This window comes from Chlorocebus sabaeus, chromosome 20, assembly GCF_047675955.1.
Source record: "Chlorocebus sabaeus isolate Y175 chromosome 20, mChlSab1.0.hap1, whole genome shotgun sequence".
Taxonomy (NCBI): Eukaryota; Metazoa; Chordata; class Mammalia; order Primates; family Cercopithecidae; genus Chlorocebus; species Chlorocebus sabaeus.
The window spans coordinates 9,990,751-10,012,017 of NC_132923.1; the positions used below are offsets into that span (position 1 = coordinate 9,990,751).

Consider the following 21,267-nt stretch of genomic DNA (forward strand, 5'->3'; position numbering starts at 1 on the left):
TGTCTTGAGAATTTTCGGGGAAGCTTCTTGTAGGGCAGTGACTTTGAGTCACGTTTGCATGGGGTCGGATGAGTGCAGGGGTCCTGGTGGCCTGAGATTGCGTGTGGGAATGTGGGCAGGTACAAGAGGGAGAAGGCTCTTGGAGGAAGCACCATCTGCTGTGGACTGGCTGGGACAAGGTGCTGCTCTCTCCTCCCAGATTCTCCACCCACTGTCCCCAGCTGCTGCACCCCTGCACCTCCACGTCTGCCCCCTGCCTGGGGCCAGGGCCCAGCAGTCATGACAGACACCCCAGTGGAGGAATCCCTCTTCCAAATCATCCACTGCTTCCACCAGTATGCAGCCCGGCAAGGCGATGTGGAGACCCTGTCCCTGCAGGAGTTGCAGGCCATGCTCATGGACAACATGCCCCGCTTCATGGACAGCTTGGTACGCAGGGTCTGGGATCAGGGTGGGGGTTGAAGTGGGGCCCGGGCACCAATACAGGGTGGATTCTGGGGTGGCAAGTGAGTGTTGAAAGCAAATGCTGAGGTTATTACAGAGGGCGCTGTCTCTCATGAGAATCTTTTTTTTTTTTTTTTTTTTTTTTTTTCTGGAGATGGAACCTGACTCTGTCGCCCAGGCTGGAGTGCAGTGGTGCAATCTCTGCTCACTGCAACCTCCGCTTCCCAGGTTCAAGTGATTCTCGTGCCTCAGCCTCCTGAGTAGCTGGGATTATAGGCGGCCACTATCACGCCTGGCTAATTTTTGTATTTTTAGTAGAGATGGGGTTTCACCATGTTGGCAAGGCTGGTCTTGAATTCCTGGCCTCAAGTAATCCACCCGCCTTAGCCTCCCAAAGTGCTGGGATTACAGGTGTGAGCAACCGTGCCTGGCCCTGAGAATCTTTAATTCATGGGACGGTGGGATCTGTGGCCACAGTGGGGTGGCCCCAGCACAGCTGTGTTTCTTGTCCTTCCCTCTCCCAGAACTCCCTGCCTGGCCTCTCTCCAGCCCAAACTTAGCTGATTTCCTGGAACTCAGTCCTAACCCCAAACCTGTTTATGCTTCTGTCCATCTACTTCCTGAGCACAGGCCCTCCACCTCCCCTCTGCCCACAGGCCCATCGAGGCAGTGCCTCTGCCCCTCACCCCATGCCACCTTCCAAGCCCTTTGAATTTAGCCCCTTCTCCTGGGCTGCACAAGCCTGGCCCTCCTGCTCCCGTGCATGGGGGAGGGATAGCAGGGGCTGCGGTGGCCCCCCTAACCAGAGTAGGAGTAGGGTGGGGTGGGGTTAGGAAACATTACTTCCCCTTCCACCTCCTGTCCCCAGAATCTCTCAGACCTGGACAGGCCCAGCTCCCAAATCCAGACTTAGACAGCCCTCAGGCCCTGCCCATCTTCTTTGTCATCAGACCCAGACCCGTGATTACTGGGCTCCTTGGGACCTGCAAGGCCTGCAAGGGTGTCTGTGGGATGCTCCTGTCTAGCCATGCCCCGGGGTGTCTGGACTGTCATCTCCAGAGGACTTCTGGTCCATCCTGACTCAAGGCCACTCCATCCAGGAAAACGCTCTTCTTTGATCACTTCCTGTCTCCTCAGCCTTGCCTCTGCTTACTGCAGTGTTCCTCTGAGGGTTGTAGAGAGGGACGGAGCGAGGGGGAAGTGATTGTGGGCGGTCCTGTTTCCAGGAAACCTTGTCCTTTCTAGGGCAAACTGTACCAGGACAGCCCGGACCCTGCACTCATGGGGCTCAAAGCCCCACCGGGGTACGGGGCCCTTGGGGACATACCCTGGACACAGGGCAGTCCTGGGGAAGGTGGGCTGAGGTGAGGGAAGCTGGGAGAGGCTGTCCCAGGCGGGAAGCCTCCAGCTGCTCTCTGGGTGACCAGCTTTGTGGAACAGTTAAGATCACAGGAACAGGTGGTGGGGTTGGGCCCTGAGGAGACAGAGGCTGCAAACCTGCCCACAGCTGCTTCCCCCAAATGGTTTCTAGGGCTTCACACTGGCTTCTCATACCCACCAGCCAAATCTTGCTGAAAGCTGCCCCATCTGCCCTGCCCAGTGCTCCCGATGTCCACCTGGTGTCTTCCCGCTCTGTCCCTGTGCTGTGCTCTGGCCCGTGACTTTCTTCATGCTGTTCCTTCCACCTCAAATGCCTCTTTCCTCTCCTCTACGATCCCCATTTCTCAGCCGTCAGGGCCATATCTGGGCCACCTGCCTCGGAACAACCTGGACAGCTCCAGGGCTCCTGGCTTTGTCCTTTCCCTTGTTCTGCGCTCTATGTGGGCCCAGCGCCCGGGGCTCAGAGGTTCGCACGCTGTGCCTCTGCCTGGGAATTGCTCCCGAAGCAGGCAAATGCACAGGCATGCAAACCTCTGACCCCCTGGGCACTAGCCTTGCAGCAGCGCTGGGGATGCAGACTCGAGGGCCAGGTCGACTCTGCTCCTGGGGAGCTCCCAGTGTGGAGGAGGAAGGCACCGCCCTGCCTTGAGGAAGCCCTGGCTGGGGTGTCCCTCCAGAGGAGCCTCCAGCCCAGCTGTGAAGAGAGGTATAAACAGCTGCTGCCAGTGGATGCAAAATCGTCTGGGATGCCAGGGCTCCCTGGGCACTGAAGACAGTTAACCATGAGTGGTGCCCAGTTTACCTCCTTTGTCTGCACACATGCAGCTGGCTCCAGGCTTGGTTATGGGGGCATCCACCATGCCCCTGTCTCTTGAGCCTGATTTTGCAGCATTCAGAGTCCTGGTCACTGACTATTGGAGTGAGGAGTCATTTCCTGTAAGCCCTTGCAGGCCAGGCCAGGCCACAGTTAGCCCATCCCCTCCCAGTGGGCTGTGGGGAGCCTGGCAGGTGGGCTGCAGGCCTGGGTGGGTGGTTGACACTCTGCCCGCTTTTCAGGGCCGGAAGGAGCCGTACTATATCACAGAACTGTTCCAGGCTGCAGACAAGAATAAGGACAACCAGATCTGCTTCGATGAGTTCCTCTATATCTTGGGAAAGCTGGTGAAGGACTACCACCTGCGGTACCACCGGCAGCTGTGCGCTCACCACTGTGCTCAACACAGCCTGTACTAGAGGGAGCTCAGGCAGCCTCCTGCCCACCGGAGCCTGACCCAGGAGGAGGTGTGGCCTGGCTATCAGGAACTGAATGGAGAACCCAGCTGTGTGTGTCTCTGCGTGTGCACATGTCTGTATACGTCTGTGGAAAGGAGGGCAGTGTGAGAGAGAATAAAGCAATTTCATACATATTTCCAAGGATTTGTCAGTATGTGGTTCTGGGCTTCACCTACAATCCAAAAAAAGAAGTTTCAGTCCCAACCTGGGAAAGATCCATTTTAGATGAATGAAATAGCCCTTGCCTCCAGGAAGCTCCTGTCTGAGGGGAAGAAACAGCTTCTATCTCCAGGGAGCCCCTGTCTGAGGGGGAGACACAGCTTATATCCCCAGGGAGCCCCTGTCTGAGGGGGAGACACAGCTTATATCCCCAGGGAGCCCCTGTCTGAGGGGAGACACGCTCCTATCTCCAGGGAGCCCCTGTCTGAGGGGAGACATGCTCCTATCTCCAGGGAGCCCCTGTCTGAGGGGAGACATGCTCCTATCTCCAGGGAGCCCCTGTCTGAGGGGGAGACACAGCTTATATCCCCAGGGAGCCCCTGTCTGAGGGGAGACATGCTCCTATCTCCAGGGAGCCCCTGTCTGAGGGGGAGGCACAGCTTATTCCTCTAGGGAGTTTATATCTGATGGGGGAGACACCACCTCTGATTCCAGGGAGCCCCATCTGATGGGGAGACAGTCCCCACCTGCAGTGTTCAGCCTGAGAAGGAAGAGTCTCCTCTCCTGGGGAGATAGAGAGCGAGGCCTCGTCCATGGTCACTCACTCACCCACCACGCAGGTGGTAGCAGGGGGTGAGGGTAGGGGTGAACTAACATGCCCCTCTGACAGCATCCCTGCTCTGAAAGAGAGCCTCAAGAATCAGCGAGCAAGGGTGGGGCTGAGCCTGGGACGAGACCAGGATAGGGAGGAAGGTGCATTTCTAGCAGAGGGAACAACAGTAGAAAATCATAAAGTATGTCCGGGAGCAACAGAAAGTTTGCTCAGAAATTAGCGTTCATGGAGAAAAGAGTAGAAAGTCAGCTTGAATAGGTGGGTTAGGACCAGAGTCTGGAAGTCCCTGAAAACTGAGCATTGGAATTTGGACTGTCTCCTTTTGGTAAGGGATCCTGAGTTGTTAAGTGTGGGGAAGGGGCGAGGGCCCTGGGACCAGCTCTGCTTTAGGAAACTAGTGGTGGGTGTTTGGGGTGGAGGAAGACAGAGCAGACCTGCACAGCCTAGCTGGAGGCTGTGAAGAGGAGGTAAACAGCTTCATGGGGACGGAAGCGAGGAGGCATCAGAAAAGGCAGAACATCAAAGCCCAGACCTGGGCACAGACTGAGGGAGAGGAGGATCCAGAATGAGGTGGAGGTTTCAGGTGCTGGCGATTGGCATGGGACCTCGGTGCCTGGGTGGGAGCCAGTCTGCAGGGAAAATTGTGTGCTGGGTTTGCACATGCTGAGTCAGACACTGACAGGAGCTGAGCCAACAATCCAGCCTGGCAGAACCACAGACACCTGTTAAGGGAACAGCAATGAGTAGAACCTGGGTGACAGTCAACCCAGGAAGGCTTCCTGGAGGAGAGAAGGGTTGGGTCTGTTTTTTTTCTACAACATGATGATGGATGTGAGGCTTACTCCTGACCGAGGGCTATTCATGACCCACTGATCCAAGTCCTCCCGTGTCCCTGACACCACCCACCTGAGACCTGCCCCTGCGCTTGCTCTGTTTCTTTTTCCTCTTCCTCTCTCCTGGGACACCAGGAAATTAATGCAGAATCTCTTAGGGAGGGTCTCCTCTGCCTTCAGGAACTGCCAGAGCCTATTTTAATGGGTTGTTTTCTTCTGAGGGTTGGTCTGGGAACCGGTGTCCTGAGCTTACTGAGATAGAAATCACGGATTTTGAAAGAGTGATGGAAGGTGATACACCACCTGTGCACAGGACTGCAGGGTCACTTAAGGAACTTGGTCTGGTTCCCTCTCCATCTGGTCCTTTGCGCCAAATGTGGTGGGTTGTCCCTGGAGCTGAGCTGGAGACCTTTTTTCTCATCAGTCAGGCTCTGGGGCAGAATTTGCCCCCGTTTCTCCAGACCTGGCCTGCTGTCCCTCCCACACTTGCCATCAGCTTAGTTTGCCTTTCAGGACCCTCCTTGGGAGATGTCTGCACCCCATTCCCCTTTTCATTCTCTCCTGTGGAGGGGCACCTTCTGCCGCACTGTGCTTGTTTCGTACTCTCCACCGAGACAGCATCTCAGCGTCCCCATTAAACGCTCAGCAGGTGCTAGGGGAAGGAATGCAGAATTGGAGCCTGGGGGACTGGAATTGATGACCTAGATCTGTGCTCCTTCCCACAGGCCCCTGACTGTCTAGAGGCATGAAGACCATTGCCTGAGTTACTTAGGCCACTCTTCTTCCAGGCCCAGAGGAGAAATGTCTGTCTCACCCGAGAGGTGCTGGGCTCCACAGGCATTGAGTACGAAGCAGGGGCGCCCAGCCTGAGCCCTCCCTGCCCCTCTCCTGCCCCCTTCTGGGGGTTTCTTCACCAGCTCTGCCTGCTCTGTCCTCATTTCCTTGGCCTCAGGATTGGGCCTGTCAGGTCTGTTGGGACACACCCAGGGACTGAGCCCTTTCCTGTAAACATGACCAGGTTCTGCTCCCTCTAGGTTGCCCCATGTCCGCCAGGCTGCTTACAGCCTCTGCCTTTCCCCCCATATGCTTACCCAAGTCCTGATACCTTTTGCTGCAAGGTCAGTTCAACCTGGCTCCTGCTGTCCCCAAAGCACCCAAGGCTGTCTGTCCAGGGGCACAGTTTCTGGGGAGGGGGCGACATTTCATGATCTTGCTGGTCAGCCTGTACACGGTGTGGGGAGGAGGTCACCGCTCAGGACTCCCTCACTGGACCTGGGAAAGGACCTGGAGTAACGCCCTATGCCTCAGTTTCCCCATCTGTCAAATAGGGATAATTACACTTGTAATGTCTACCTTACAAGGTTTCTGGGAATATCAAATGAGTCAGTGGATGCAAAATACTTCGAAAATATGATGCGGTGCTTTGAGGCAGGTCCTGTTAGGCCAGGTCACATAGGATAGTACGTGGTGAATAATAGGTATTAGCCAAGGGTGGATCCTTGGTTGAAAACTTGTCATGTCAGATATGGTGTTGTTTTCCTATAAGAGCTTGATTCACCTTTTGTCAAGGAAGTTAGACTGCATTTGGTTGATGAATTTATACCCTGCCTTCTTCCAGAAATGATTTAAGATGGCTGAGTGTGATAAAGAGAATTTCCGCCTTGGATAAGGGAAAGGCCAAATTTAATTTTGTATTCATTTATCCCCTCAATAAGTATTAATTGAACACTTAGTAGGCGCCAGGCCCTAGGGTTGTGAAAAGAAATGTGATTTCTTTTCTAAATGGTCTCCTGGTCCCAAAGAAAAGACAGACAATAAACAAATGAATCATAACATAGCAGGGCAAATGCTGTGATGGGTAAGGATTTGGGTAGTGTGGAGGAGAGAAGAATGAACTCTGCATTGATTGCGTGAAGGCAGGCAGATCAGGGATGGACTTGGAGCAGATGATGCCTGAGCTGGATCAGGAAGGGTGAGGAGGACATTACCGGGACAAGAGACATTACAGGTGGGAATAGGAAGTGGATGCTGTCACATCCCATCATGAGTCACTCAGTCATCTGATACACTGAATTACTAAGTCTCCCTGTGGGGCTCAGTTTCCTCATCTGTACAATGGGCATTATAATAGTACATACATCATTGGATTAGTGTGAGAATTAAAAGATCAATGCAAATAATGCAACTAATCTAAGTAAGCACTTAGAATAGTTCCTGGATGTGGGAAATGCCCAGTGAGTGTTAACTAGTATTTTGCCATGATTTGCTCTGATCAGTGATTATGGCTGCTGTTATCGTGTGTGCTGGGCTCCTTGCTGGGTCCCCAGTGGCTCACATTCAGAGAGAGCTGGATTTATTTTGGAGGGTGAAAGGCTCCCTGTATGTTTATGCAATGGCTCAGGCCCTTGTGCAGTGCAGAGGGACCCCAAGAAGCCTCCATCTCCCGGGGCATGGTGCATCCCCAGCTTCACAGAACAGGAGAGCTGTGAAGGAGTGTGGGCAGCAGGGTAGGAATGGATTTAGCCCTTGGCAACAACACGTGCCCACAAAACATTTTCTTCATCCATTCCTCTGTTGAGGGACACTTGGGTTGCTTCCACCTTTTGGCTCTTGTGAATAATGCTGCTATGAACATGAATGTATGAGCATCTGTTTGAATCCCTGCATTCAATTCTTTTGCATATATACCAGGAGCAGAATTACTGGATCATGTGGTAATTCTGTGTTTATTTATTTGAGGAACAAACTTGCAGTTTTCCATAGCAGCTGCACTATTTTACTTTCCCACCAACAGTGCATTCGGCTTCCAATTCTCTACGCCCTCGCCAACACTTGTTATTTTCTGGGTTTTAAAAGAAGTAGTAGTCATCCTGGTGGGTGTCAGGTGGTATCTCATTGTTGTTCTGCTCCATGTTTTCCTAATGATTAGTAATTTTCATGTGCTTATTGGCCATTTGTATATCTTAATTTTGAGTCTTTTCCCCATTTTTTGATTGGTTTGTTTGTTTTTTGTTGTTGAGTTGTAGGGATTCTTTTATATTCTGGATATTAATCCATTATCAGATATTTGTTTTACAAATATTTTCTTTGTAACAACAGAAACACACCACAGTCTTCAGGGTTGAAAGCCAGTTAATCTGAGTGGCATTTTGTTAGTGGTGGGGAGAGGATTTGTTTCTTCTGAAATCCTGGGGAATTGGCCACCTCCTCTTCTCCTCTTAGGCATGAAGCATGTCTAGCTTCTCCAAAGAACCCCTTCCCTCCGCTACCTCAGAGTTAGTTTCCTCTCTTCAGCCTGTGATCCTGTGGTCCCAGACACAATAGTTAACCGAGAGAGGGTGAAAGGCTCCCTGCTGTGTTTATGCAAAGGCTCGGGCCCTTGTGCAGTGCAGAGGGACCCCAAGCAGCCTCCATCTCCCATGGCATGGTCCATCCCCAGCTTCACAGAACAGGAGAGCTGTGGAGGAGTGTAGGTAGCAGGGTAGGAATGGATATAGTCCTTGGCAACAACACGTTTCCCCACAAAGCACCCACCCACCAAAAAGAACAACAACAATAGTTTTAGTTTTTAGTAATGAGAACAATAGTTTTCATTACTAATAGCCATCAGCCAGGACAAGTGTTCTAAACCCTTTTGCGGTCTTTGGACCCTTGGAAACTGATGGAAGTCATGAAGGAATGTTCTCATTGAGTGCATGCACTCAAAATGATGCATTCAACTTCAATTCAATTTCAGGGATGTATAGCCTGACCAACAAAGGAGGGGATTAACAGTCACAATAGTGGAGAGAGAATGGGAGTGGGAATCTGGTGGATCAAGCAAGTGGATGTCAGTAGCCCAGAAAAAGAGCCCCACTTCCTGCTTTTTCCTTCTGGGCACTATTGCCTAGCAAATGCCTTCCTCTTTCCGCTTCTCCTACCTCCCCACCCAAAATTTTCATTCTGCACAGTGATTGCCACATTCACCTGGTTGAGAAACCAGAGACTGTAGCAACTCTGGCAGGGAGCAGCTGTCTCTGATGGCCTGAAGCTGTGGGCAGCTGGCCAAGCCTAACCGCTATAAAAAGGAGCTGCCTCTCAGCTCTGCATGTCTGTTGTCTGCTGTCTTTCAGAAGACCTGGTAAGTGGGACTGTCTGGGTTGGCCCCACACTTTGGGCTTCCCTTGGGGAGGGTCAGGGAAGAGGAGTAGCCTTCCTGAGAGAGGAGAGAGAAAGCTCAGGGAGGTCTGGAGCAAAGATACTCCTGGAGGTGGGGAGTGAAGCAGGGATAAGGAAGGAGTGCATCCTCCAGCACCTTCCAGTGGGTAAGGGCACACTGTCTCCTAGGCTGGACCTTTCTTGGGCAGAGGGTGGGATGGTAAGGAAAGTCGACAGGTCCCGTGTGTGTGCATACGCCTCTGTGTGAACGGACCCTTCTCCTTCCCACACCTGTATCCCTATCATCCCCCCTCTTCCCACCAGAGCCATAGCCATCTGCTGATTTGGTTATTTGGAGAGTGCAGGCCAGGACAAGGATATCGCTTGGGGCATGAACCCTCTGATTACTGCCCTGGGCAGATGCAAACTCCCTGCCATGGGATTCCCAAGAGGGTTCTGTTTTTCAGGTGAGGCAAGTCCGTGGGCATCATGTTGACAGAGCTGGAGAAAGCCTTGAACTCCATCATCGACGTCTACCACAAGTACTCCCTGATAAAGGGGAATTACCATGCTATCTACAAGGATGACCTGAAGAAATTGCTAGAGGCTGAGTGTCCTCAGTATATCAGGGTGAGGAGGGGCTGGGTGTGGTGGGGGCTCTCTGCCTGGTCCTGGGGCTGCCCTGGGCCAGCGGTCCTCCCTACTGCCCTTTGTAGATGGCCATGCCTTGGTTGTCTCTGAGATCTTTAAACTCTGGCTTCTTCTCCTCAATCCTGACAGAAAAAGGGTGCAGATGCCTGGTTCAAAGAGTTGGACATCAACACCGATGGCGCAATTAACTTCCAGGAATTCCTCATACTTGTGATAAAGATGGGCGTGGAAGCCCACAAAGAAAGCCACAAAGAAGGCCACAAAGAGTAGCTGAGTTACTGGGCCCAGGGGCTGGGCCCCTGGACATGTACCTGCAGAATAATAAAGTCATCAATACCTCAGGCATCTTTCATTCGTGCTTTTGTGGGATGAGGTTCCTCGGTGTGGAGGGAGGGTTGGAAAACCCAAAGGAAGAAAAAGTAATCTATATTACCCAATCCCACCTCTCACAAGCCTTTCCTGCTTTACCCCTCATCTGGCCTCTACCCCACACTCCCTTCCAGCTCCACCATATTGAGCCATTGGATTTGAGGCTTAAGGATTCCAAAAAGTCCATGACACTACAGCTGATGATTTTACTAGTAGTTCTGAAATGGATCGGGGATTTGGGAACAGGGTGGTATAAGAACAACTGATACTGTTCTCTAAGCTAAATTTTAGTTTCCAGTTAAATGTCTTAGATGTGGCTCTTGGGAAATTAGGTTGATAGCTACATAGAAGTGTGTGTGTGTGTGTCTGTGTGTGTGTGAGAGAGAGACAGACAGAAAGAGAGAGCGAGCAAGGGAAGGGCTGATTCTGTGTGTGGTGTGATGTAGGTGGACAATGTTTAGAGTCCTCCATTAATAGGATAATCCCCACACCTGTCCCCATACCTGTAGTTTGTCCTTGGGAATTTTGAAAATTTTTCCTCCCTCTCCACTCCCAAGCTCCCAACTCAATTAAATGATAAAGGAATAGACAAGTAGGAAAATAAATTAGTAAAACTTAAGTCAAAGAATAGGTTATTCAAATGCTGCCCTATGGGATTCTATGGTTTGGTGATCAGAGAATTATCTAAAAAAAACTTCCCAAGGCCTGGTACAAGGGGAAGGCCCGAAGATGAATAGTTATTCTCTGAGATGTGCATCAAAAAAAGAAGAAAATGAAGGGGAACCTTTTGACAAGAACGTCACCCCAAACTGGATTTCCATGCTGTGGTGTGGGGAATTTTCTGTTGTCCTCACTTAGGTGCTGGGGCAATGATGTCAGTGATGGGTGAAGAGGTAGGAAGCTGTCACCAGAATCACTAAACCAGGGTTCTTAACTTGTCTGTCTATACATCTCTGAAATTGCGTTGAAGTTGAGTGCATCATTTTGAGTGCATGCACTGAGAACATTCCTCCACGGCTTCCATCAGAGTCTCAAAAAGGCCCAACATCTCAAAAAGGTTAAGAACGCTTGTCCTGCTTACTGGCTTTTAGTAATAAAAGGCAGAGTATTTCTCTTTGTCTCTCTCTTTGTCTCTCTCTTTTTTTTTTTTTTTTCTGAGACACAGGGTCTTGCTCTGTCACTTGCACTAGAGTACAATGGCATGATCATGGTTCACCGTAGCCTTGAACACCTGGGCTCAAGTAATCCTCCCAGCTAGTCTCTTTGGTAGCTGGGACTACTGGCATGAGCCACTGGCCTTGGCTAATTTTTAAATTATTTTTTTGTAGAAATGGAGACTTGCTATGTTGCCCAGGCTAGTGTCAAACTCCTGGACTCAAGCGATCCTCCTACCTTGGCTTCCCAAAGTGCTGAGATTACAGGTGTGATCCACACCACACCTGGCCAAAAGGTGGAGTATTTTTATTGCTATTGTTATGTTGGGTGGGTGGGTGGATGTTTTGTGGGGACATTTGTTATTGCCAAGGGTTAAACCAGTTCTTATCCTGCTGCCCACAGTCCTCCACAGCTCTCCTGCTCCGTGAAGCTGAGGATACGCCCTGGCCTGGAAGATGGAGGCTGCTTGGTGTCCCTCTGCACCGCACTAGGGCCCCAGCCATTGCCGAAGCACAGGCTACAGTGGCTGAACAAAAGACCTTATTTCAATGGAAAAGATTTTCCTGTTTATTCCTCCACTTGGGAACCAGAACAATTTTGGTTGGGTCCAGAACCCAGACCATTTTCTGCCCTCCTGCCTGGCAGAATTCAGTCTAAATTCAAATGGGCTGAAGAGGGGAGAAAAAGCTACCAACACTTATGGTGGGGTATGGTGGGGTCTGCGTGTGTGTGTGTGTGTGTGTGTGTGTGTGTGAGGGTGGGAGTGCAATCTATCCCAGTGCTTTTGATTCCCCTTGGAAGTACACTGTTGGACTTGCTGTCAATTGATTCTTTGCAGGAAGAGTTACTAAATACAGCAGGGAGCCTTCCACCCTCTCTGGGATAATTATTGTGCTTGGAACCCCAGGATCACGGGCTGAAGAGAGGAAGCTAACTCTGGGGTAGTGGAGGGGAGAGGATCTTTGGAGAAGCTAGATATGCTTCATGCCCAAGAGGAGAAGAGGAGGTGACCAATTCCCTAGGATTTCAGGAGGAGCAAAACATTTTTCTATCACTAGCAAAATGCCACTCAGATTAACTGGTTTCCAGTGCTGAAGATTACACAGCTCAGGCCACTGAGCTTTTTCTTTATACCTTAATCATATAAATTATGAATGAGCAGGGAAAGGTAACAGTTTAAGCCCTTATTCATGGATGTTTTAATTACCAGCCAATTTTATTTGTTATCAGCTAACATATTAGTGAAAATGGTTGGCAGCCAGCTGAAAGTTAAGATTGGGATCTAAGATGGGATGAGAAAATCTAGTCATCAGAATATGGAGATGGGCTTCTCCTGGGGCAAGGAGAAAGGCCTAGGCATTAAATTGCTTTCTTCTCAGTTTTGCTGAAGGATATCTATGCATCCCCCTATGCCAGTGCTTCTACTTAAGTCAGGAGTGTGGAATACACTCAGCATTGCAGAAACGGAGATTATGGAGCTCTGAGAGACACCACAGTGATCTTGCTATAATTTTCTCCAATACGTAGTCTAAAGGTGAGCAGCTGACCCGAATGTGGCCCAGGCTAAAAAAGGTGGTAAAGGTCTCAGGGTTCACCAAGCCACATCTCAGGTCAACTCAACATTTAGGGGACCTCACAAGAGAAAAGATAGTAACAGGAGTACACAAAACGAGCGAGCACCCCGATTCTGCCTCTCAGCTATCCACATTGGTGGTGGGGGTGGGGTGTGTGTGTGTGTGTGTGTGTGTGTGAGGGTGGTGAGGGGCAACCTATCTCAGTGCCTTTGATTCACCTTGAAAGTGCACTATTGGACTTGCTGTCAGTGGATTCTTTTGGGGAGAGTTACTATTCTCAGTTATCTGCCATCACTTGAAAGTCCAATAAGTCTTCTTTTTCTGAGCCCACCAGAAGAGGAAGGTGGCCCACAGTGCCCTTTGGAGTTTCACCATAAGTGATGGGTACTGGTTGTGAAGAATTGGGTCAACAGTTGATTCTTGAGTGCACAGTGGGGCAGGGGAGGTGGCACAGCTGTCACTGGCCATCTGGAGAAGAGAAGTGAGAGAGGCAGGCCTTGGAAGCTTCCTGCAGGACGCAGGCCTGGAGATGATGATTTACAAACAAGACCGTGCCCATTACCGAAACCACTGACTGGGCAGAATCAGACAGGACTCGTGGCCCAGAGCAAGGTGATTTTGTTTCCTGTTTCCCCAGCTGCAAAAGAAGAACAAGGGAGTGGGAAGTTTAGAAATAAGTAGTTTAGCAGGAAATCGCATGTAACATTTGAGCCCACAAAGGAGAGCTTGGCTCACCAGTTGAAGCAGATCCGGCCACTATGATTTCTGGTTCCTATAAGGATGACCTCTCTGAAATCTTGCTTCTCCTTCCAAGTTCTTCGCCCAAGGGTCCTGACTTCAGGTGTGTTCCTAGTGGTTGTGACAAAAGTCTTAAAAGGCATGGAGAGGATCTGGACTCGGGCAGTCCGTCTACAGTGGCTGAGTAAAAGGCCTGATTCCAAAGGAAAAGATTTTCCTGTTTATCCCTCCACTTGGGAACCAGAACAATTTTGATTGGGTCCAGAATCCAGCCCATTTTCTGCCCTCCTGCCGGGGGTGAATCCAGTCTAAACTCAAATGGGCTGAAAAGGGGAGGGAAATCCTACCAACACTTACTGGGCTCCAGCTGTGTGTCAGTGTGAAAGAAAAAAAAATCATCTCAAACCTGGAAAAAAGCAGACTGGTGATTGCTTACATTTTTGACCTCATGCTAGAGTCTGTCTGAATAAAAGCAGGTCCTTGCTACTAGTCCTCATCTGACACTTTCGAGAAAAGTAATCAGCAAAGTGTGTTTGATAGTAATCCATAAGAGATGAAGTAGACAGTTTACCTCTGCTGGCTAGGGCAATATGGCTTTAAGGGCTGGTCAAGACCTTAAATCCAAAACTGTTATGGTTTTTGTCACCCTATGAACAGTCAAAAGACTTGTATCTTGTCTTGTGTCTAAATTAAGAATCTTAGACATTACTTTCTGTCTTTCATATTCTTAATATCCTTCAAACCAGTTCAAAAAAGTCTTCCTTGCTGGTTCTCTCATTAATGAATTGAAACAAAAATTTTGACACAGGCCCATGATTTTGTTGATGATTTTGCTTTTTAGCTCAAGACATTGTGGTAACTTATCTCATTTCTCATAGCAACCCTGTGAGAGAGGTAATTGCTCTTTCCATTTTGCACATGAGGAGACTCAGACACTCATGTCTCCGAGCAAGAGACCCTAATTAAAACATGACGGTGCTCTCTTCTAGCCGTTTTCCACCCTGGGTGTGGATGGGACAGCCCTTCCTCACCTGACTGCCTGGCCTCTTTCTCCTCATTCCCCGGAGGGTCTCTGCGGTCCAGAGTGAGGAGCAGGGGGAGAAGGTACCAGATGAACTTCTCTCTTGGGCCACTCTCCCTTGCCCAGAACTTTACCTGGCACACCTCAGGGACTGAAGGATTGGTAGTTTTTTCCTGGTGTGAGCAATCCTCTAGGCAAGGAAAATCTCCTTACGTATAGAGCAAGAGGATTGGCATTTTGATTGCCCTAAACTATTAGGGGTTGCCCCAGTAACAATTCTGTCTTCTTCCCTGGGCGGAGGAGCTTTCCTTCCAGTCTTAGGAGATGGGGAAATTCCCCTGTGATCTAAAACATTGCTGAATCAGCCACCCATATACTCAGGGCACCTCCGTGCTGGAATAGTCCATCTGTGGCCTGTTACCAATTTGACTGGGGCCCCAACAGCCATCAGTGTTTCTAACTGGAGAGTGATGGCCTCAGTGCAGGTTACCTAAGACATAGACATAAAATCAGACAGATTTTAAACATTGTCAATGGTATTGGAAAGTAGGCACATCATACAATTTACCTTGCCACCTAACTCATGGCTAAATCTGACATGGGCTTTGTACACTTGAACAAGAGACTTTTATAATGACAGCTCCCTGACTGGAGTTACATGTGCTCCCCTGGCTAAAATATTCCTTTGTGGGGTATACTGCAGAATACCTGTCACTCTCAGATAGAGTATGCTGTTTTGGAATTTGGGATCCTCAAGTGTTTGTGCAAAAGCTGGAAAGGCTTCTGACATTGTAGGGTTGCCTGAGATACTCTTCTAGGAAGGCATTCTGATAGCTGATTCCATTTTGCTGTCTGTATCCACCTACCTGGCATAGATGTACATACCCTGGAAAAAATGGTACCCAGCTTGTCATTGACTATGTCAGTGATAACTAATGCTACCACCTGGGCTATTTAGGACCAATGAAACTCACCGAATTCATTAGCTAAGCTGGTGATGAACACCTGAACAGCCTCTGATCATCTGCTGGCAGAGCAGAGTGGCCTTTGATTGTTGCCAACACCTCCTGCTACACCTGAGTAAAAACCTTAGGGATTGTACAGACGGGGGAAGGGATCCAGAGGCAGACCCAGCCCTTTGGTTTCAAACAGTGAGGCCATCTGAAGGATCCTTCTTTGGTTTCTTTGCAAAAAAAAGTTATTTTAGATTCAGGGTATACGTGTGCAGATTTGTTACATGGGTATATTGCATGATGCTGAAGCTTGGGCTGCCAATGATCTCATTGCCCAAATAGTGAACATAGTACCTGTTAGGTCACTTTTCAACCCTGGTGCCCCTCCTACCCTCCCTCCTTTTGGAATCCCCAGTGTCTACCGCTCCCATCTTGATGTCGGTGTATACTCAGTGTTTAGCTCTCACTTATAAGCGAAAACTTCTGGTACCTGGTTTTCTGTTTCTGCATTAATTCACTTAGCATAATGGCCTCCAGCTGCATCCATGTTGCTGCAAACGGCATGATCGTGTCCTTTTTTATGGCTTCATAGTATTGACGTATATGACATATATGTACTACCTTTTCTTTATCCAACTGCCATTGATAGGTACCTGGGTAGATTCCATGTCTTTGCTAATGTGAATAGTGTTTTGATAAACATACTAGTGCAGGTGTCTTTTCCTTTGGGTATATACTCACTAATGGGATTGATGGGTTGAATGGCAATTCTATTTTTAGTTCTTTGAGAAATCTCCAAACTGCTGAACTAATTTGCATTTCTACTAACAGTGTATAACAATTCCTTTTTTTCTTCAACCTTGCCAACATCTGTTATTTTTTGACTTTTAAATAATAGTCATCCTGACTTGTGAGATGGTATTTCATTGTGGTTTTGATTCACATCTTCCTGATGATTAGTTTTTGCATACGTTTGTTGGCTACTTGTGTTTCTTTTTTGAGAAATGTCTGTTCATGTCCTGTGCCCACTTTTTAATGGGGTTATTTGTTTCCTTCTTGTTAAGTTGTTTGAGTTCCTTGTAGATTCTGGGTATTAGCCTTTTGTCAGATGCATAGTTTGTGAATGTTTTCTCCCATTATGTAGATTATCTGTTTACTCTGTTATTAGTTTCTTTCACTGTGTGGAATCTTTTTAGTTTAATATTAGGTCCCACATCAATTTTCATTTTTGTTGCATTGCTTTCGAGGACTTAATCATAAATTCTTTGCCTAGAACATGTCTAGAAGAGTATTTCCTAGGTTTTCTTCCAGGATTTTAATAGTTTAAGGTCTTAACATTTAAGTCTTTAATCCATCTTGAGTTAATTTTTGTATATGATGAGAGGTAGGGGTTCAGTTTCATTCTTCTGCATATGGTTAGCCAGTTTCCCCAGCACCATTTATTGAATAAGATTTCCTTTTCCCATTGTTTATTTTTTGCCAGTCTTGTTCAAGGTCAATTGGTTGTAGGTATGTGGCTTTATTTCAGTGGTCTCCATGCTGTTCCATTGGTCTATGTGTCTATTTTTGTACAAATACCATACTGTTTTGGTTACTATAGTCTTGTAGTATAGTTTGAAATTGGGTAATGGGGTACCTCTGGTTATATTCTTTTTGCTTAAGATTGCTTTGGCTATTTGTGCTCTTTTTGGTTCTATATGAATTTTAGACTAGTTTTGTAAAGTTGTCCGAAAAATGACTTTGGTAATTTGATAGGAATAGCATTGAATCTATAGATTGCTTTGGGCAATGTGGACGTATTAAATTAACTATAACAATTCTTCCAATCCATGAGCATGAAATGCTTTTTCATTTGTTTGTGTCATCTATGATTTCTTGTAGCAGTGTTTTATAGTTCTTCTTGTAGAGGTCTTTCACCTCACTGGTTAGATGTTTTCTTAGGTATTTTATTTTTTTGTGTGACTGTTGTAAATGGAATTATATCTTTGATTCGGTTCTCAGCTTGAATATTATTGGTGTATAGCAATGCTACTGATTTTTCTATGTTGATTTCATTTTTTGAGATTTGCTGAAGTTGTTTATCAGGTCTAGGAGTCTTTTGGCAGAATCTTTAGAGTTTTCTGGACATGGAATCATATTGTCAGTGAAGAAAGATAATTTGATTTCCTCTTTTCAATTTGGGTTCCTTTTATATCTTTCTCATGTCTAATTGCTCTGGTTAGGACTTTTAGTACTATGTTGAATAGGAGTAGTGAGAGTAGACATCCGTATCTTGTTCTAGTTCTTAGGCAGAATGCACCCAAAATATACTTATTCAGTATGATGTCAACTGTGGATTTGTCATAGATGGCTCTTATTATTTTGAGGTATGTTTCTTTGATGTCCAATTTATCAACAGCTTTTATTGTGAAGAAATGTTGAATTTTTATCGAATGCTTTTCTGCATCGATTGAGATGATCATATAGTTTTTGTTTTTAATTCTGTTTATGTGGTGAATCACAGGTATTTATTTGCATATGTTGAACCATCCCTGCATTCCAGGAATAAAGTCCACTTATTTGGGAAATTAACTTTTTGATATGCTCCTGTATTTGGTTTTCTAGTATTTTATTGAAGAGTTTTACATCTATGCTCATCGGGGATATTGGACTGTAGTTTTGTTTTTTTTTTGTTGTGCCTTTGCTGAATTTTGGTGTCATGAGGATAATGGTGTCATAGAATGAGTTAGGGAAGAACCCCTGCTTGATTTTTTGCAATAGTTTCTTTAGGATTGATACCAGCTCTTCTTTGTAGATCTAGTAGAATTTGGCTATGAATCCATCTGATACAGGTTTTTTTTGTAGTTGTTGTTGTTATTATTGGTAGGTCTTTTATTACTGATTCAATTTCATTTCTTGTTATTGGTCTGTTCAGAAATTCTATTTCTTCCTGGCTTCCACCAATGTATCCATTTCCTCTACATTTTCTAGTTTGTATGCATAGAGAGGTTCATATCTCTGAGGATCTCTTGTATTTCTGTGGAATCGGTTGTAATATCACCTTTGTCATTTCTGATTGTGTTTAGTTTGATCTTCTCTCATTTTCTTTGTTAATCTAGGTAATGGTCTTGTTTATCCTTTCAAAAAAGCAAGTTTTCATTTCACTGATCCTTTGTGTGGCTTTTTGGGTCTCAATCCATTTAGTTCTGCTCTTACTTTAGTTACTTCTTTTCTTCTGCTAGCTTTGGTTTAGTTGTTCTTGATTTTCTTGTTTTTTAATTTTTTAATTTTTACTTTAAGTGTGAGGTTGGGTTGGTAATTTGAGATCTTTTTATTAATATCTTCTTGATATAGGCATTTAGCGCTATAAAATTCCCTCTTGGGGGGATACACTAGCCAGGCCGGCGGGCGCACGGGCGAGCGGGCCAGGAGTGGCCGAAGAGCCTGCAGCAGCAGCACAGCAGACCCCGGGCAAGGAGGTCAACGCTCCTGGAAACTTGGGCGCACCTCCGCGCCAGGAGCCATGAAGACGGTCGCGCCCCGGTCGCGTCCTGGATGCGGTTCTACTCCAACAGCTGCTGCCTGTGTCACCATGTCAGCCCTGGCACCATCCAGCTCGGTGTCTGGTACCTGATCATCAATGCCGTGGTACTGTTGATTTTGTTGAGTGCCCGGCTGATCCGGATCAGTATCACTTTTCAAGTTCTGAACTGGGAGGTGACTCTGAGTTCATGGATGATGCCAATATGTGCATTGCCATTGTGATTTACCTTCTTATGATACTGATATGCACTATGGCTAATTACTATAAGCATATAGGCAACACACAACCTGGATCGTCCCATTCTCCTGTTACCAGATCTTTGATTTTTGTCTGAACACCTTGGTTGCAATCACTGTGCTTGTTTATCCAAACTCCATTTAGGAATGCATAGGACAACTGCCTCCTAATTTTCCCTGCAGAGATGATGTCATGTCAGTGAATCCTACCTGTTTGGTCCTTATTATTCTTCTGTTTATTAGCATTATCTTAACTATTAAGGGTTACTTGATTAGCTGTGTTTGGAACTGCTGCTGATACATCAATGGCAGGAGCGCCTCCTATGTCCTGGTTTATGTTACCAGCAATGACGCTACGGTGCTCCTACCCCCCTATGATAATACCACTGTGAATGGTGCTGCCAAGGAGCCGCCGCCACCCTACATGTCTGCCTAAGCCTTTGAGTGGGCGGAGCTGGGGGCAGCAGCTTGACTTTTCAGGTACCTGAGCAGTAGTTCTGTTATTTCACTCTTGAGGTGAGCTCTCTGCGCTTGTTTGTTGCTGAAATGCTACTTTAAAAAATTTAGATGCTAAGTTGAAACCTGTAGTTTTCCTCAACATATGCTTTGCTGGAACACTGTGATAGATTCGCTGTAGAACACTTTCTGTAGGATTAGGGGTGTAAAGGGCTTCACCAACCTTCCTTAGGCATTGAAACTTCCCCCAAATCTAGATGGACCTAGAGTCAGAGAAGTCTGCTTTCCTACCTGCGGGACCCCAAAGTTGGGCAATTAGTCACACGTTTCTCTCCGTTCCCTCTCTTTTGAAAGTGAAAAATAAAACAAAAAAATAGACAACTTTTCTTAAACCATTCCAATATAGAGAACAAAACTTTATGAAAACAGGAATGCCAATTGTGTAATTGTTGTTCTAATTAGGTAAATAGAAGTCCTTATGTATGTGTTTCAAGAATTTCCCCCATAACCTCCTTTTTGACTTAAGTTCAATGACAGTTTGCATTTGGTGGTAAAGGATTTTCTCCATGGCCTGACTTAGACCTTTGGAAAGCACCAGGCAGTGGGAGCAGTAATCACCTGATGTCTGTTCTCCTGCATACCATGTCCAGGGTCATGGGGCAGTGTGCCTCGCCTGTGTTAGAGGGTGAAACGGATGTGTTTGGCGCTGCATGGGATCTGGTGCTCCTCTTCTGGATTCACATCCCCACCCCGGGCCCGCTTTTACTGAGTGTTCCGCCCTAGCCTGGTTCAAGGAAGTCATCCAACTGACTTTATCAAGTGGAATTGGGATATGTTTGTTGTATATTTGCCTGATGACATGGAAAATGTTTTCCTCCTTCTTCCCCTGCAAAGTACATTCTACTTCTTTGAACTCCAAGTACACCTAATCATCTTTTAAAATGTAAAAGTCTTCAGAAAAATGAGGATTGCTTTCCTTTTATGTGCTTATTATCTTGACTACCTAAATTGCAAGAGATTTTTATATATTCATATGTTCAAAAGTCGGCAACTCTCCTGTTGGTTCATTATTGAATGTGCTGTGAATGAAGTCTTTTGCAATTAAAATGAGATTCGCCCACAACCAAGATGAAAAAGAAAATCCCTCTTAACACTACTTTTGCTACATTCCAGATGTTTTGATATGTTGTGTTATGTCTCTATTTTTGTATGTGTCAAAGAATTTTTTGACTTCTGCCTTAATTTTGTTGTTTAACCAAAAGTCAGGAGCAAGTTGTTTAGTTTCCACTTATTTGTGTGGTTTTGAGAGTTCCTTTTGGTATTGATTTCTACTTTTATTCCACTGTGGTCCAAGATTCTTGGTATAATTTTGATTTTTTGAATTTATTGAGATTTACCTTATGACTGAGCATGTGGTTGATCTTAGAGTATGTTCCATGTGCAGATGAAAATAATATATTCTATGGTTGTTGGGTGCATTGTTCTATAGATGTCTATTAGGTCTAATTGGTCAACTGTCAAATTTAAGTCCATAATTTCTTCGTTAGTTTTCTGCCTTGATGATCTGTCTACTGATGTCAGTGGGGTGTTGTCCCCTGCTATTATTGTGTGGCTGCCAAAATCTTTTCTTAGATCCAGAAGTACTTGTTTTATAAATCTGGGTGCTCCAATGTTGGGTGTGTATTTATTTAAGATGGTTAAATTTTCTTGTTAAATAGAACCCTTTATCACTATGTAATGCCCTTCTTTATCC

The 21,267-nt window shown here is 46.7% G+C and overlaps 2 protein-coding genes and 1 pseudogene across 2 annotated transcripts; all 3 read left to right on the forward strand.

Annotated features, from left to right (window-relative positions):
* Nucleotides 1-219: 219 nt before the first annotated feature.
* On the forward strand, nucleotides 220-3,185 carry LOC103223966 (protein S100-A15A). The gene is made up of 2 exons (XM_007977087.3): nucleotides 220-429; nucleotides 2,881-3,185. Exons 1-2 carry the CDS (start codon nucleotides 280-282, stop codon nucleotides 3,055-3,057), a joined length of 327 nt encoding a protein of 108 aa, XP_007975278.3. The 5' UTR covers nucleotides 220-279; the 3' UTR covers nucleotides 3,058-3,185.
* Nucleotides 3,186-8,728: 5,543 nt separating this feature from the next.
* Nucleotides 8,729-9,830, forward strand: S100A8 (S100 calcium binding protein A8). Its single transcript, XM_007977089.3, has 3 exons — nucleotides 8,729-8,821; nucleotides 9,306-9,468; nucleotides 9,619-9,830. Exons 2-3 carry the CDS (start codon nucleotides 9,328-9,330, stop codon nucleotides 9,757-9,759), a joined length of 282 nt encoding a protein of 93 aa, XP_007975280.1. The 5' UTR covers nucleotides 8,729-8,821; nucleotides 9,306-9,327; the 3' UTR covers nucleotides 9,760-9,830.
* On the forward strand, nucleotides 9,795-19,494 carry LOC103225874 (lysosomal-associated transmembrane protein 4B pseudogene; annotated as a pseudogene).
* The last annotated feature ends 1,773 nt before the right edge of the window (nucleotides 19,495-21,267 follow it).